This window comes from Puntigrus tetrazona, chromosome 17 (assembly GCF_018831695.1).
Source record: "Puntigrus tetrazona isolate hp1 chromosome 17, ASM1883169v1, whole genome shotgun sequence".
Lineage (NCBI taxonomy): Eukaryota > Metazoa > Chordata > Actinopteri > Cypriniformes > Cyprinidae > Puntigrus > Puntigrus tetrazona.
Genome location: NC_056715.1, coordinates 455,568 through 473,955, shown reverse-complemented (window position 1 = coordinate 473,955; position 18,388 = coordinate 455,568). Strand labels below are relative to the sequence as shown.

At 37.0% G+C, this 18,388-nt stretch overlaps 1 protein-coding gene across 1 annotated transcript in view; it reads right to left on the bottom strand.

Annotated features, from left to right (window-relative positions):
* LOC122362265 (kelch-like protein 29) overlaps positions 1-13,159 on the bottom strand; it is a 69,258-nt gene extending 56,099 nt beyond the window's left edge. Inside the window, 5 exon segments of the mRNA XM_043263644.1 lie at positions 343-602; positions 4,105-4,158; positions 4,161-4,198; positions 4,200-4,298; positions 12,998-13,159. Of these exon segments, the coding sequence (XP_043119579.1) occupies positions 343-602; positions 4,105-4,158; positions 4,161-4,198; positions 4,200-4,298; positions 12,998-13,134 (588 nt within the window). The 5' untranslated portion in view covers positions 13,135-13,159.
* Positions 13,160-18,388: the final 5,229 nt, after the last annotated feature.

Below are 18,388 nucleotides of genomic sequence, written 5' to 3'. Positions count from 1 at the left end.
TGATTAATCACGGTTAATCGACAGCACTAATATAATATAATAGTATTTTATATCATATGATATAATATAACTTCTCTACTAGATGTCTAAAATACGCTGAATGTCCGTAGTAAACCAACAACAAACAGAAGGATGACCCTAACACTGATCAGTCGGGTTTGTTAAAAACCAAAGGTCACAAAACAAGGTCCGAAACTGAAGAAGCAGCTGCATTCAAACTCCCATGGACCGCATCTGAAGAACACCTTCTCTATGGAGATCTCCAGAATCAATACGGAGCAGCTCTAGTGTATTTATACATGACCACGGACCAAACCGGCTCGATTAACCCTGCTCTCCCACCTGCACTCGGCTGCCGGGGTCCTTCTTGATCCATTTGATGACCGTCTCGTAGACCAGCTCCTCCGCTTTCGTGTTCAGGCTGTCGTTGGACATGTAACTGACCAGGTCTTCTTTGGAAATGTTGAGGATCTCGTCCTGGCCGGCCACGTCGGGGAAGTTCTGCAGGGCGAAGGCCTTTGCCATGTTGTGTAGTTCGGTGCACTGCATCGCCTCGGCCATGGCCAGCACTCCCAGACAGTTAGCAGCCGTCAGCTGTTTCTCTGCGGGACACACACACACACACACACACACACACACACACACACACACACACACGTATATATATATGAGCCGGGAAACAAACAAAGTGTTGGGAAGATTAAACTTATCCGAGTGTTTTGCTGTGGAAAAGGTGAGTTCTCAAACAGCTTGTTGGAAAAAAGACAGGAAAATAAACGCACGCACTTCATAACACCAGTCAACGATAAACCCATTTCACTTTAAATCGCAACAAATAAAAAAATAGTGCTGTCGAATGATGAATTGTGATCTAAAATAAGATTTTGATCGCATACAATTTATTATGTACATATAAATACACACAAACAGTATGCATTTTGAAAATATTTACATGCGTTCATATAATTATAGATATAGATTATAAATAAATGTATTTAATATATTAGCATACCATTTGTATACATATACATACATATGTATATGTAGATGTTTAAAAAAAGTATAGAAATAAAAATGTTAATGGTTTTGTAAATAATCAAATTTAATAAATGTAGTAAGATATCTAAATAAATAATATCTTACTATAATATTAATATGTAAGTCGTGAGGTGATAGTTTAAGAACTAAAATCTGCAAAATGCATGAAAATAAATAAATAAATAAATAAATAATATAGAATTTGTATCAAACATGCTTTTATTATATTATAATATACATTTTATTATTATTAAAATGTTATATGAAATTACATTTATCAATACAAAACAATATTGTAAATATTATTAAATATACATAAACTTACTGACTTTAAGTACCATTTTAAAAACTCTTAATAAATGCACAATAGACATTTCATTTGCCATAAATTATACAAATAAACGATTTTTATAAATATAAAATAATATCAAAAAATAACAAGCCATGCATTTTCAGGTTTTATTGGACGATGCGATGGTATAATTTAATTTCTTTATTATTGTGCATCTGCATCAACATTAATTTACTAACACTTAAGAAAGGCGGCATACAAAAGTAAATGATTACGGGACTTTAAGTGGGTGAAATCGCAGGTGTGATTATTATTTTTTCAGCATCAGCATACAGTATACGACAAGCTCTGGATAAAAGTGCAAAGAAAAGTCCGCTCGCACACATCTCCCAGCACTCAAAACACAATTACGTGTAATGAAAGCACATGCGCTCATGAAAGCGTAAATGGCTTCGATTTCTATTACCAAATATTCAATGCACCATCTTGATTGTAAGAACTCTCTCCCGCCGATGAAACCTTGAAGAAGAATCTCTTTCGGAGAGCGTTCCCTTTTCACATGCATTCAAGTGTCATATACCGCTTATCTGAAGCGGTCACGCTAACAAGAGAGTCTCGAGTCAGTCTTGCACGTTTTGACTTTTCATTTCTGACTTTTGTATACCGAAGCAGACGGAGCGCTCCGGCGGATCCCTACAGGAGAGAAATGTCATTTCATAGGTGTTGAGGTGCTGATAGATTAATAAGCTCGGGATCCCGGGGGTTCGTGGGAAGAGAAGCTCAAACCGGAGCTGTCAAAGCCGCCGACATCCGCTTTTTGATTCTGAAGCTAAACTCATTACTCACTTTCCTCGAACCTGCCTCATCGACAGCAATTAAAAAAGGGCATAATTCATGAAAGCGTCGGAAAGCCTTTCGATTACTCAGTTCAGTTAAGTGCTGTCAAATACGGTGGAAAAAGTCACTAGTTAGACATAAGACCGACGGCTGCTTTCTACAACCAAAAAAAACACAGACGAACTTCATAAAGCGGTTAGTTCTATCCCTCGATTCTGATTGGTCAGCAGCTGGGTATTATTCACGACACGGCATGGCCATAACCGCCTTGCGCATCACCAAAGACTAGACGTCTCACTCGTATAGTTTTGAATTGGGAAAAAACGCGAGCTGCGTCTCACTTAAAAGGCTGCGCCCTGCAGAGGTCGAATCCTCGGGAGGTCGCGTGCTATATGAAGTGTCCTTAACCTTGAATTAAACGAGACGGCGTTCGTAGGACGGGTGGAAGAGGAAACAAGAAGTATAGCGTTGCCATGCCAACACGTGTTGCGCTCTTACACTACTTAAACGAAAGTGAATGAAGTTATTTAAAAAATGCTTTTACGTGTTTTATTTTCTTCAGTGTTTGAGTTTTATGAAAGCAATAAGACACTCAAAGCATAATAAAAGGCACCCCGTATTGCTTACATAACGAATAATTTCAGGTAATGAAAAATACATAAAAAATAAACACATACAACATAATACATGCATATGCACATTTTAAATGTGCAAATATTTAAAACGGATGTGCAAACGTGTATTTTTTTTAGTTCTATTTTAAATATTTTTTGTGCAATAATTATCATCGACTTGTAATATGGCATTATTCTTATTTACACACTTATGATATAAATAACAGGTTTAGTGAAGAAAGAAAAAGAAAAAGAAATTGGAAAATATTTATAGAAAAACCACAAAAATTACAGGCATAATAATAGATATGCATTAAGAAACAACAACATTAATAATAATAATATTAATAATAATAAATTAGAACGAATAAATATACAATGAATAAATAATGAATATCTATGCACACACAGAGCAACATTTATGGGTAGCTGGATATGGGTGGTTTAAAACCACGAATGCAAACTACACTTACAGCATGACTTCATTCGCTCTATTTCAATTTCCACATCAGATTCAAATCATAACTCGGCATCCTGCAAGCATCTCAATTCAAACCGTGCAGCTGGATTGACATGTAAACCGCATTCCCCATTCAGTCCTGAACGCTGCCGAGCCGCCCGTCAGGATCTACATGTTAAAATATGTATGGATTGACTCCTCGAGTCTGGCTCGGTGCACTAAAATATTACGACGCGTATTGAGATTACTAGAAATTACTGCATATCAAGCGTCGAGATGTCTGATTCGCAAGCGGCACGCGAGTCATTACGACTTCTGTAATGAGCAACTGTATTTCTGATTCACTTCAGTCCGCAGCAGAGCGTGCGTGCGCGTGTGTGTGTGTGTGAGAGAGAGAGTGTGTGTGTTGTGCTCATGTGTCAATCAACATAACACAAGCCTCCAGCTCTGAAAGGAAACAGAATCCAAAAAGAGAGAGTGAGACACGGACAGAATGAATAATGAGCGTATTCCCTCACGGCTTCACCACGAAGTTCCAGTAAATTACTCCCAAGTTTTTAGAGTACCTACAAAAACAAACTCATTAGAAACCCGATTACCATAATTCGTCCACGAGAGATCGAGAGCTACAATCCCGTTCTGCGTTTGCTGCAGGTCCTCTTGCAAAGTTACTCAAGGTCACGCGCAGCTAAAGCACGGCGGTTTTTTCCATTCGCTCTCCGACCAGGCGCGACGGGAAAAGTTTTGGCGAGCAATTTGGTTGATATCGAAACTAATGCACGCAGCGTTGTAATAAACGCACGTGATTCAGCGGCTGAATTTGTTGAACGTGTGGGGAAAGGTTTCATCTGTCAGCTTCTTACCGAGGAAGGAGACGCAGACTTTGCAGAAAGTGCTGAACTGGAACTTGTTGGCGCCTCCAGTAAGGTCTTGGCGTTGGCCGAGTCGATAATGAGGAGCGGTGTAAACAAACTCGAGGAGAAGCTCCAGAACATCTGAACTGATGTTGCTCATCGTCAGCTGCATCTTCTCACCGTTTCTGTTCTCTCCCGATAACCTGGACACAGTATGAAAAAGGTTAAACCTGCAGCTTGTGTGTCGGTTTCAACTAGCAGTGACGGTCCGTTCTTCTCACAGTTATTTATAGACATCAGAGCAGTGGTGTTATTAGGGAAAATAACAAAAATAAAATAAAATCGAATTTGCTTTCATTAACCGAAATAACGCTGAAATAAAATAAAGCATAAATGAAAAATTTTAATTTAAACAAACAAAAAAAAATAAATAAGAGAAACCATGCCTTAGCAACTACCTGAAATAAATTAGCATTAAAATATATATATTTTTTTAAAAAAGTACAACATTTTTAATTATATTTTTATTTACATTTTAGCTATGAGAAGTGTCATATAAGATTTTAATGAAACCGAAAAACATACAAATTAATGGTAATTTTTGATTTTCAACTATTTTTGGCTTTTTGTAAACAGAAATAAAGCTGATGTATAAATATTAGAAGAAAAAACTATTAAAAATAATTATTATTTAAAAATATATAAAAATGCCTTGGCAACTTGGAAAAATTTGATTAAAATCCAATAAAAATAAAAATAAAATTCATCATTTTACTTTTAATTACTAAACACTCATTAAAAAAAAAAAAAAAAACAGAAAATGCAAACCAAATTAAAGCCAATTGAAATATTAGCAAACACTATAATATAGTTAAACAACACTATAATAATAAACAAATAATAACACGGCTTCAGAAGACTTCAATATATAGATGTATATGGACAATTTTAAGGCATAAATATGGTCTTTTTTTAAGCTTGACTATACTACATTAACGCATAAACACAATTTTACAACGAAAAACGATTAAATAATGGTTAGTTTTTGAGTGAACTGCTCCTTTAAGAAACAATTAAAACCTATCAAGCAGCGCAAAGTGAGATGGACTCATTTGGAAAAGCATCAACTAAAGCTGTTCAGCGAGTGTGACTCAAAGTCGAGCCTGTGTGTTTCTCTACAGCAGCAGCTGAGGGGAAACTTGAGTGAGCTGCTATGCATTTTCATGCATAATATATGTTTAAAGGCATATGGAGAGCGCAGATTGCCTGGCTGCCGAGATGAGCCTCTCCGTCTAGAAGAGGGCCGCTGGCTTAGCGTATCTGCTGAGGGCGGCCTGGCAGGCGGACGCACCGCGGCTTTGCTTTTGCCATTGTTTAGGCGCGTGCCTTTAGACGCTAAACATATAAAGCTCAATTATCTGGGACGCTGCGGAAAGACAAAGGTGTCTGGAGAAACAAAAGCTCATAATGATGTTCCATTAACGGCCGACCGCGTCCAACGAGCGCTTAGACATGGCAGCGAGGTGGAAATAATAATAACGAAGCTTGCTATCCTACTCCAGACACGCGTGCGTTAAAGGTGAAGGTGTAATTTCTGAGTCACTATCGGCAGCAAATGAAATCGTGGAAAGAAAAGAAAAACCCTGCTTTGAGGTAGGAAATCGTGAAGGAGGACAAGCACTTTTGCCTGACCGGGTTGTGTTTTAAAACGCGTCATATTAGCATGGGTGCAGTTTTTAACGCTACACCAAAACGGAGGTACCGTGTTTTGGCTTAACGGGTGACATTCAAATCACAGCGTGCTGTACAAATGAAAAGCTGCTGAAAATGTGCTCGGACCCGGGCCTTTCCGTGATGCAGATGAGTTTGTTTCTTCACCGGATTTGGAGAAAGGTAGCATCTCGCAACAGCGGGTGCTCGGCAGTGAATGGGTGCCGTCAGGATGAGAGTCGAACAGCTGATAAAAACACCACAATGCTCCAGTCCACGGTTAATATCTTGTGAAGCCAAAAACTAACCCATCGTTTCATGTTTTAAACCTTTGGTTTTGGCTAAAATATACTGTACATCTAATCATCCAATGAAGAAAAAACTACGGTTATCCAGCCACATATTAAAGCCGTTTGGACTGGTTTCACTGGTTAAAAACCAGTGCTTTGGTCTAACTGATGGACCCCGGAGCGCTGTGGATTATTGTGATGTTTTTATCAGCTCTCATTCCGACGGCACCCATTCGCCGCAGAGCATCAATTGCTGAAACAGTGATGAAATGACACATTTCTCCAAATCTAAACTCACCTGTATCTCGGATTGCACTTATATTTTTGGGTGAACCGTTTCTTTAAAATGATAGGTGTTTGCAAAATGAGCACGGATAAACGCATGCTACACGTGACACACACACACACACACACACACACACACACACACACACACACACACACAGACAGCGTGGTGTAAGCAAGGGAGGAAAGGAGGGGGTAGAAAATCAGTTCTGCCACAGGGAACCAGCAGCCATCCTACAGGGAAAGGGACCATTCCATGACTGGGACGTGGATTTACTTTCAAACACCTGCCAAAAACAGAGTTCAACACGGCCTGCGTACGAACGGTGACGTTAGTCGTTATAAGAGCTTGGACTTGGAGGAGGCAAAAGGCAGAGTATGAGGTGAGGTGAGGTGAGGTGGGTGTCTCTGGCGCTGGCTGAAAAATCAAGAAATGTTACTCCTGAAAGGAAAAACAAAAATGCAAAGTTTATTGCTGTCAGGTGTAAGTGGAGGAGGAAAGAAAAGGCAAAAAAAGTAGTCGACCATTAAGAGGTGGGAAAGAAAAGAGCCCTCTCTCTGTCCCTGAGATTAGCTCGTTTCCATAAACACTGAGTTTTGGGCCATAATTTTGTTCTCTAGAATACGATCACATGTCTGGCCTGGAAAAAATTTAAATCTATATGGTTATCAAAAGCCTCCAGGGACTATCGCGGTTATATCGATTGGATCGGGACCATACAGTGATGAAAGTACGGCACTCAAAAAAGGGCGCACGATATGAGAGTACGTGAATACTGGTTTGTAAAATGCATTCTTTTGGACGTATTTTCAGGCAGCGTCGCGTGCTCGTCACAGAGATCCCAGAAAGCATTGCAATTTAAAGAAACAAGTAGTATTTGACAGAATGGAAATACATGACTTGACAGATACATTTTGAAAATGAATAAAAAAAAAAAAAAAAGAAAAATCGATAAGAATAAAACAAATGAAAATAAATCGGCTTATAAATAAGAAAACACACGCACATTTGTAATCATAATTAAAAAATGACTTATAAATAAATAAAAATACATAAACACAAACGCGTAGCAAAAATAATTGACGTGGAAAAGAAATTAATTCCTAAATAAAAAGTCAAACAAGGAATCTGTGCTCAGAAAAAATAGCTTTTTGGCCATATTCCTTTCCTTAAGTAAAACACATGTCTGGCCTGAAATCCTTCTTTAAAACGGTCATCAAAAGTTTTCTTTTTATCCCCTGACTACGACTATTATATTGATTAGACTGAGAAAATACAGTGATGAAAGTAACGGCACTCAAGGGGCTGCAAACCTTTTAAGAATGACAGGGGTCTCTAAAATAGACACAATTTCCATTTTTCCCATTTTCCAGGAAATGTCGAGCACGCTCATTTGCCTACGTCCTTGAGAGAAAAAGCGGTCTGAAACATCTATAAATGTGAGTGCTTGCTTTGTTCCAGTGTTCGCTGACATTACATGCAGATTGTCCGACAATATTATACCTGATTACACACCACAGCGCGGTTTAATCAACACTCGCTTTCATGAAATCTTCAGCACAAACGTGTTATTTGAAGCGGCAAAGCGTCTTTTTAGCGAAACTACTTTTCCAGCCACGATTTATGCTTAATTTAGCTTTAGCTGATCGCAGCCTCAGCCTACAGCGGTTTGCGCGTCCTTTAGCTTCAAAACCTCGAACTAGGCGGTTCACGCAAAAAGCTGAATAAATTCTGCAAATAAATATTCTAGGAATCATGGCATGAACGCGTAAAAAAATACAAATTAACCCAAAATAAAAATTCGCGATTAAATGAATGCCAACCAATAATAAGCGATTGTCATGATAGCTAAGGACTATATCAACTCCACAAAAAAACGGCGCTTTAGCTTATGCCTATATTGCTTCTTCCAGACAAAACGAGATAAGAGGATCAGAAGAAAGCAGCAAAAAAATTACAAGTGGGTATCAAACCACTACAACTTCAGAGTTAAGTGTCCATTTTAATGGAACAAAACAAATCAAGAGTTGTCAAACTAAAGTGGGCTCTTCAACGCCAGCTATCCGTCTCAGACTAGTAACGAAGTGTCTATGCTAATATATATATATACGTGAAAACACTCAGCAAGTGGCAACGTGATGGATGCGCTGCCAGAGACAAAGCACAAATATTCAATAAAATCCAGCAGGCGTACAAGCTGGATCTCTGGAGATATTGTGAAATTCATAAGCGCCGCTGCCTTGGTATCGACGCGAGCGAGGCAGCGTTAATGGCTATATATTACATCGAACGCAGATCCACTTAGCGTATGATCTGCTAAATGGATGAATCACTTTTTAATGCACGTTTTTCTCGGAGAACGACAAATGCAGCAGGTGTTCTTTATAGACGATTAGATAAACACGGTCCGTTTGACTGATATAAATGACGGCGCCCAAAAGCGACAGCCTGATTCGCTCATTAAAGGGCGCCAGGCTTCTCTGATATTAATCTCAGATTACAGCTCAATGCGCGGATCATTTTCAAGATCAATGTTCCGCTCGATTTGATATTCATCGTATAGGCCTTTTTCCCCTTAAAGTTCAAAGACCGAAGTCAATTTTTAATAAAGCACATCTGAAGTGTAAACAAGCAAATAATCATGCTGAAATGGTGTAGGACCACTTAGATTTTTCCGACTGGAAATGCATGAGAAATTAATAATGCAAGAGTGTTTTTTTGAAGAGTTTAGTATGCCGCTGCTTTATGGATCATGACAAGCCATTGATTTTCTTCCGCCGAACAAAGCTTTTGGCTCTCGATTTAATGTAGCATGAATTTTCAGCAGACAGACAGCTCAATGTACATAAACGCACACAAACATCAGCTTGAACTTTCCAGTTGAACTGTGAAGTTGAACTGGATTGAACTGTCTGTTCGAATGCAGGGTGCTGCTTTAATGCAGCTCGACAAGGTTACATATTTTCGACTTTGTAAAAAGATAAACAACTGCACAGAGCTAATGTATTTTTTCGACTGAATGCCGATGATGCGGCTTTGTATGGCTTTGTTCTGGAACCTAATGAGCCGCCTACAGGCATCATATGTGCAAGATTATGCTGGTTTTCAAAACCCCATCCCAGAATGCATCTTAGGTCGCGATCCCAGAATGAAACCTGACAAGCTCAATTAAAAAAATAATAATAATAATTGATTTTTTTAAATAAGTAGTGTGCATACATAATACAGACTTGCTAAAAATAAACAAATGCAAAAACAAATCCATAAATGCATATATAAGTGCATACATCTATAAATATATGTGGAAATAGATAGAAATATTAGATAAATAATAGATAAATATAAATGTATTATTGCATTAATAATTGCAATGAAAAATAATGAATAAATGCTCATGCATAAACACAAACAATTTATAAATCCATATATATATATATATATATATATATATATATATATATATATATATATATATATATATATATATGGCATAAATACTTAAAATACATAAGTGCACATATAGAAAGCAGAAATGCATCAATACAAAAAAATAATAAATGTGTAAATAAATGTACATAAATGTAATAAATGATATTCTAAACAAATGTTATAAATAAATAAATGCATAAAAGGAAAAAGTTAAACCAAAACCAAAATAAATACAAAACTGATGTCTAAATAAATACATGTGCATAAATAAACATAAAGCGCATATACAAAGCATAAATGCATGCACAAATACAAAAAAAAAAGTGTAAATCATGAACCGTTCATCGTGATAACATCGAAATCAATTCTATTAATTTTTAAGTCGCATGTGCACGATGCGTTCCAGATCAGTCAGGATGCTGCCTTGGCAGCTCACTAGGTTTTGCAGAAATGCTAGTTTCCTCTGTGTTTTAAAATAAGACAATCTAGACGTTAACAAGAGTGTGAAATTCCCCATTCAGAGCCTTCCAGAGGCACTGGAACTCGCCGCGAGGTGTATCAGCACATTTTGTGCTTCACTGAGAACAAACTTCTGAGTTATTGCTCCTAATGCAGTTTTCATTGCTGCCGCTCTCGAGATAGTTCAGCTCGACCTGGACTAAATTCACAATCAACCGGCCGAGATTCCCCGGCGCAATCTGGCCTTCAAGCTGGAGTGGATGCTTCACGATATATATCAGACCAGAATATGCAGCGATTTCCATGCCAGGTCGACTCAAATCTGTTTGTTCTCTGTGTTCAATGCCCTGAATTAATTAATTTGATGTGATTCACACAAGGCTGAGAGGGTTAGATGAACAACAGCCATGCAATCGGCTGTACTTTCATTCAAAAATACATTAACCCTATAAAGCCTCCTGCATCATATTTGATATTTGATTTTTAAGGCTTAAATTGCCAACATGAGCAAAACTCTGTTGCACACAATCTACTTCAGCTCATCGTTTACTTGTCGTTATGCTGTGATAAATCTTTACTCATTTCATAAATGCAAGAAATAGCAGTTACGTTATTAGTGGTAATATTTCAAGATGACCAAACCAACTACTTGATCATCTATCATGTTTTTAGAAAAGTCAATGTTAAAATGTCTCAAAAATTATCGCCATGATTCTGAAAAATGTATTTGTTCATCTCTTGATCATCATTGGATTGCATTGCATGTTTGGATCACCTTACTAAAAGAAATATTATTGAAAAAATAAAGTGAATACAGACATTTATATAATTTGATTTAACTGTCTTTAAAGATCTCATTGATATACATTACAAGCAACAGAATGTAATCTTTTTGTGCATAAAAATTGCAGCATTTGTACCAAATTGACCTATTGGTAAGCCCCTCCCCTCGAACGCAGATGAGCCAATGGCAATCGAGTATCAGCGGCGCAGAGAGTGGAGGTCTTATGGGGGTTTATGATTAAAAAAAGGAAATCTATGTGTGTGGGGTACTTGTAACACAGATTTCAATGTCATACAATTTTCATCTGCTCAAGCAGAACGTTAATGTCATCTTGTGCTTCAGAAAGTATCTCTTGACCAAAACTGTAGGCGATAATGAGAGCCCATGCTAATGTACAAACATGAAGAGCGGACTGACTAAGCGAAGGTCTCTTTATGTTAAACGCGTCAAATGTAAATGAATTTAATCGTACCCTGCGACACATGGACAGCTTTGATTTGGGATGTTGTTATCCGCGATAAGTCCGTCCGTAATGTGAGACTTCTCTCGCTTTGACTTATTTACCAGGTTTATTTTTAAATGTTTAAAACTCCATGGAATATTTCATTCCTATTTGGTGCCCTTCTGCGTCAAAAAGTGTGCAAAACCAGTTTTTTACACTGCAGCTGTCAATGTAAAACAGTGAGTCAATTGATATATTGATACATTCAAAATATTTTTAACGACATGCCTTAAAAAAAAAAAAAAAAAAAAATCAAGCTCTGAAATACAGATCAACAAAAAATCATAGAAAAATTACAGACAAAACACAATAAAATTACGAATTATTTTTCTTTATTATCTTTTGATTTTATATATTTACTTTTGTCTATATTCTTACTATGCATAAAGCCTGATATATCAAGTGTGATACTTAACAAAAAAGCATATGCAAACTTTCAAAATTCAAAAATTCAACTCAAATGTCTCTATTACTTCAAATGTCTAGGAAAAATTCTACCTCTGAAAAACTGATCGTAAAAATCAAGCTAGGACCTATAATACAGAAACTGATCCAAAAGCAAAGCCTTCTACAAACAATCTTTTTGATTTTCGCATTACTACGTCTTTCTGCTACCTAATAAAAATTAGACGCTAATCAAAAGTATAGCATGCAAATTTATATATAAGTTTCAAAGGTTTGCTTCAGCACAATTTACAGCAAACGAAATGTAAAAACACGAATCTGTAGTAAACGAGCGGCGAAACTGGCCTCACGGGTTCACCAGAAGGGCACCTGACACGTTCACAGCGGATTCTGAGCTTGCGCGCGTCTTTGACTGTAAACACGATTCGGTATCAGTGTGGGCTCGTAAACAACATCCAGTCAGTCTCACGGCTCCGGGACACCCGACTGCTGAGATCAGCGTCGATACGAGGCGGCGAAGTCGGCAAGAAACAGAATTTCCCCGAGCATAAACGAGACCGGCGCAGCTCCCTTCATCTCGGCGGCGCGCTCAAAGCGGCGTGTGAATTTCCGCCGAGATACGGAGCGAGTCACAGCAGGTAAAAGGTGAAGTGGGACGACTAGATCATCCCGTAGAAGCACTTGACACAGACAGTCGAGCTCATCCAATATGCCAGACGCATCCCTAAAATCTGCCTTTCATTTGTTTTGACATTTACAAAGCATTTAAAACCAAAAGCCCCAGTCATGGAACTTCTTCGCCCATTAAAATGCGAACCGGCACACTTAGGAAATGGAGATGAAAGGGTCAGATCGGCCGGCGCCTTGACCTTTCCCAGCAGTAAAATACATTCGTCGGTGGGACAGACAGAATGGCTACTGGCCCTGTGACGGGAACCGATGTCTTCAGACCTGCAAGAGACAGGGAGGGAAAAGGAGGCGACACAAATGCACCCCTACGAAAGAACAGAATGGATCAAGGACGGAGGAAAGCAAACCTTTTCACCATGTCCTTGAAATACAAGCTGCAGGAAGCTAGAACATTTTGATGGACTTCAAACTCTTTGCCTTCAACAATTATTTTCAGGTCTGTAAACTCTTTCTCTCGCCGCTGCTGGTTCAACTCCTTCAACATCTCTGTAGAAGAAGAGAAAGAAGAGAGACAGTGATTTTCGGACCTTCTGAGATCCAAGCACACAGCAAATGACGACAAAACCAAGTCATTACTCGAAGAGAAACAGGGAATTATTGGTCTGTGCAAGCATAAGGCTGGAATGGAGGAGTAAAACCGTCAAGCGTGAAGGAAAAACAACAACAGAAGTGAAGGGCAGAGGTCAGAGCTCTCATTTCATTAGGATTCCGCCGAGCAAACGCTCAACTTCATCAGTATGACGTCTACAGCTCTGATTTCAAGGAATACTTCAGCTAAAAATGAAAACGCTGTCATTATTTACTCACCATCATGCCTTTGTTCGTTTCAGACATTTTATTGTAGCGTGAGCTATTCCTTTTACAAACAATGGAATGCTACAGTCGACAATGAGAGTTACATTCACATTCTTCATGTACTGTATTTTTATTATTATGGTTACTTTTATTATTACTAAAAATAGGCTCTCTCTCTCTCTCTCACACACACACACACACACACACACACACACACACACACACACACACACTCTCTCTCTCTCTGTATAAATGTGCATATATAGAGGGAGACAAAAGAGAAAAGTATAAATGCAATATGTAATTTCTTTTATTATTGTTAATTATATTACACCTCACCACCCCTCCCACATATCCTTAGCATCTGAGCCACAATGTGGATGAATTTCATTTATGAAAGGGAAATGTTCTGAAGATTCATATGTTGGTGCAAATCATTTTATGCCGGACTGCTTCGTAAACAAGGGTGGGTTCAACACAGCGTTTGCACTGAAAGATGAGTCAATACCAGCTGTTTATGCTCAAACATCATATCCAGAAGTAAGAATCGCCTCGTATTTTCTGTGCTCTGACAGTATTCACAGAGAGCAGAGCTTGTCGTTATCCCAAAAAACTATCCCTGTCTGCATATTTCATTATAAAGTTCTGACATTTTGGCTGTATGACATTCTGTGAGCTGTAAAGGTTCTGCCCTCTTCTTATATAACATATTGTAAAAGGGCATAATTTGTCTCTTAGGTTTTTAAGCTATATTTGTATTCTTTAATAATATTTTACGCCTTTTTAATAATCTATACTTTAGTTGTGATGCATACACCTGTCCAAACAGACGTACCATTAGCTCAGAGTCTGATACACATGCAAAGCTGTCAATAAAGAAATACATAAGAATTATTAAAACAAATGTACAAATACATTAAATTAAATACGCATTAAATAAATATAAATGAGTTAAAATAAGTTAATAAAGTTGCTGTTACCATGGAAACAGACTGCAAAAGAGAACTATAACTCACTCCCAGAAAATATTAGAATTATGTAACCATGCACATGCAATAAGCTGGATTTTTGTATATATTTTAGGAAACATCAGACATCAAACGCATTTATTAACCAACTATGGTACAGCGGTTTGATTACATCATTCATAATGCTTCATAGGATTTATTTTGACCTAAAAAGCCCTGTATCTTTGTACTTTTGTGTTTGTATTGTGATCTATCTGGAAACATTTTACTGAAGAATGTTTAAAAATCCCAACGGAGATAATGAACAGGAAAAGTACTTCTAAAAACCAAGGCATAGAAAAAGGGATTGTGACCATCTGACCTAAAATAACATTTATTAAACCAACATGATAAACAACCAGCATGTGAGTCAAACCAAAGAATACAAATATAGATAAAAACTCAATGAAGGAGAGTGAAAGAAAGAAAAAGAAAGAAAGACTCATTACTTGGTAATATCTTGCACTGAAATAAATATATTTTTATTTTATTAAAATTGTATTTATTTTCATTTATTTCATTAACTATATTACAGCAGTGATCTGAAAACAATGATATAATAGTGAAAATGTTATATTTTAGATTTACAAAAACAGTTTTGTCATTTTTAATTCAAACAGAAAACCATTAGTATGGTAATGACATTTTTTGTGTCAATAAAATAATTGCCACAAGGCAACACATATTAATAATAATCATAATATAATAATTATTATTATTATTATTATTAGTAGCAACAGCAGCAGCAGTAATTATGCATTTAATGCGCTATTAATAATAAATATTACCTTAAGTATTATTTTTCATGTGAGTAGGAGCAACATAATAATAATAATAAATAATAATAATAATAATATTTAAATAACTTATAATTGTATTTTCCCCTAAAATAGTCTTTTAGAGATGAAACAGGCTTTTAGAGCAAAATAAGAATTTATTCAAGGAAAAGTCATAGTTAATAGTTAATAAGAGGTAACAAGTGTTAGATTTTAGGATTAAATATCACTTGTAAACTTTACAATGTTCGTGATGGTCTTTTTCAGTCCAAGATTAGTCCAAAACATCCTCATGTCAGGAAATTATGCTCATCAAATTCTAATTATAAGGTGAGTGCATGCATGAGTCATAGCTGACACGGTTTATGTATAATTAATCATCTCGAAGCCAAAGCAGAAAGATTTGATGCGCTGGAATAACTTCTTCGAGTCCCAAAGTCCCCGTAACAGCAGGACGCAGTGATCGCGACAGGTATTCATGACTAATAAGAAGCGACCACAAACAACAGCTGATATACGACGAGACCCAGTTCTGCGCAACAAAGGATATTGCGCTACTGAAAATAAACACATTCAAAGTCACTTCTGCATTTTCATGTGTTGGCTTTCCGTGCAGTCATTTGAATAATTGGCTGGTGTAAGCGTCTCAGCTTCATTAGAGCAACACGTCACACGCCTCTGACAGCTGTTCCGCAGACGTCTGACAAACTAATAAGGAAAAGGACACGCGATTATCTGCCTAAAATGTTCCTATTAATTTGAGCCAGGGATAGCAAGGATGGCAGGAAATTATTCTCTATTTAAGTGGGTCAGTGTTCTCTGGAGAGACCATAATCATAAAATAGCACAGGGCAGTCTAGCGGGGAGCAGGAAGGAGATTTTAAAGGAAAATTAACGCATTCGTAATTGTTATTAACATTTGCGCATGAATCATTTGAGTTAAAACGCACTCCAGCGTACAGCTGCGTCCAAAAACCTCAGGCTCTTCCATCTGAACCCGAATCAACTTTCCAAAACCGAAGAAGGCAAAAGAAAGGCCAAGGCAAAGAAGCGGAAAAGCAATATTGAAGCTTGTGCACAATTTCTAGGCAAACAATCGAACGCAAATGCAATTCGTGACTTTCTAGGTTCTTCCAAAGCTCATGCTGGAGAACACGATCATCATCAAAAAAAAAAAAAAAAAAAAAAAAGCTAATAACATACAGTTTTTGCACAGACCAGTTGTTTAGCTTCATAGGACCTCATTAAATCCAGTACACTGTAAAAAAAAAAGTTGAACCAACTTAAATTTTTAAGGAAATAAGCTTCAGCTCATTTTGAGTTCTCTCAACTTATTTTTGTAGGAGTTTTCTGTTGAGAAAACTCAAAAATCTGATGAAGCTGGTTGCCTTAAAATTTTAAGTTGTCTCAACCTTTTTTTTTTTTAACAGTGCAGCCATGTGCATTAATCTTCTTGGGCGTGTATATGCTTTGTTGACTCTCAAAACGCTGGTAACTGTATTATTTGAAAGAACAGGTTTTAATTAAAGATGTTTCTACTGATCAAAAAAGTCACCAGCATCTTGGATGGCCTAAATTAACGACAAACCATTGACAACAAAATGAGTAAAGGGTCAAATTTCTGAAATCGGGATGTATACATCATCTAAAAGCTGAATAAATAAGCTTTCTATTGATCTGTCGTTCAAATTTGGCTGAGATACAACTTTTCGATCAACTGGAATCTTAGTGTGCAAAAAAAATATTATCAATGCATCCTCAGCAATGCATATCGCTAATCAAAAAGTTTTGATGTATTTATTGAGAGGAAATTTACTAAATATCTTCAGGGAATATGATTACTTAATATCCTAAAGATGTCTGGCAAAAAAGAGAAATCAATCATTTTAACCAATGCAATGTTTTTTTTGGCTATTGCTACAAATATACCTGATACTTAATACTACTTTCGTGATCCGGCGCCGCAAATGTTCATTTTCTTTGTGTTTACATTTATGATAAAGATGCTTCTGAACGTCAAGTGTTACGGCGTGAGACGGAGAGAACAAATACATTCTTCCAATTCGCTCTGCCCATCCTCCAAGAGCACTTTCATCTCTCGTGGGAACTGGAAAGAACGCCGGGGCTCGTGAAACGCGTCCTTCCAGAACAAAAAGAGCTGTGAATTGATAACAATAGAGCTATAGATATGGGATGAGGAGTTCTCGAGCGCGATCTCTGACAGGCCACACACACCATGAAGGTCAGAATACATGCATATAAACCAGAGCTGTCTGAATGAGACTATTGCGGGATCTCTTTTTTTCTCAAGCACGAAAGCTCTTGATGTGAAAGAGGAGAAACTATGGAAAGCATTAGTGGTTTTCTCCCACTTTAAATGAATGTTGACCCTATATGCTTTCACAGTGTTCTGATCTTGTATGTATGATTCATCAGTGCAAATTATTCAAATGTTCGCCCCGGTAATATTTCAGAACCAGTTAATAATCAGAAATCTTTCTTAAATAGCAAATTAGCATATTATGGTTAGGATCACGTAAACGTGAAAATTCAGCGTTGATTTTTAAAAGCAGTTTAAATACTAAACAGCTTTTTTAAATCGTAATAATACTTTGTTTTATTTAAATTTGACTGTATTCATGATCAAATAAAAATGCAGCCTTTGATTAGCATAAGTGACTTCTTCCAAAAATTATTTCACTGCAAAATGCTTTTCGAATTTTAGATTTTTGTATTGTTTTCAGTCGAAATATCAAAAAAATTTTAAAATCAACTGAATTTTTCATTAATTAAAACGGTTCTGTGTTCTTTCAGCCGAATTAAGCTACTTTAACCTGTCAATGGGGTAAAGAAAACAAGATTTAGCGCTGTTTCAACAAACACTTGTGCTTAATTTGGGACTAGATTTTTCTGGAAACAGGATTTTACTTGATTAAGAAATGATAGATAGGTTATTGGCTGGAAGTAAAGACAAGTATTTTGCAGTGTTCTTAACTTACTATTAGTGTAGAAGGAAAACAACAGCAGTGTTACCAGATTTTTACGCAGCATCGGAACATTTATTTGTTTCTGTAGCATTAGATAGTACGGATTGGTCTAAATAGGAAAGGCAACTTATGTGCAGTGCATGCTGAATTTTGGTCTAATGGCACTCAGAACT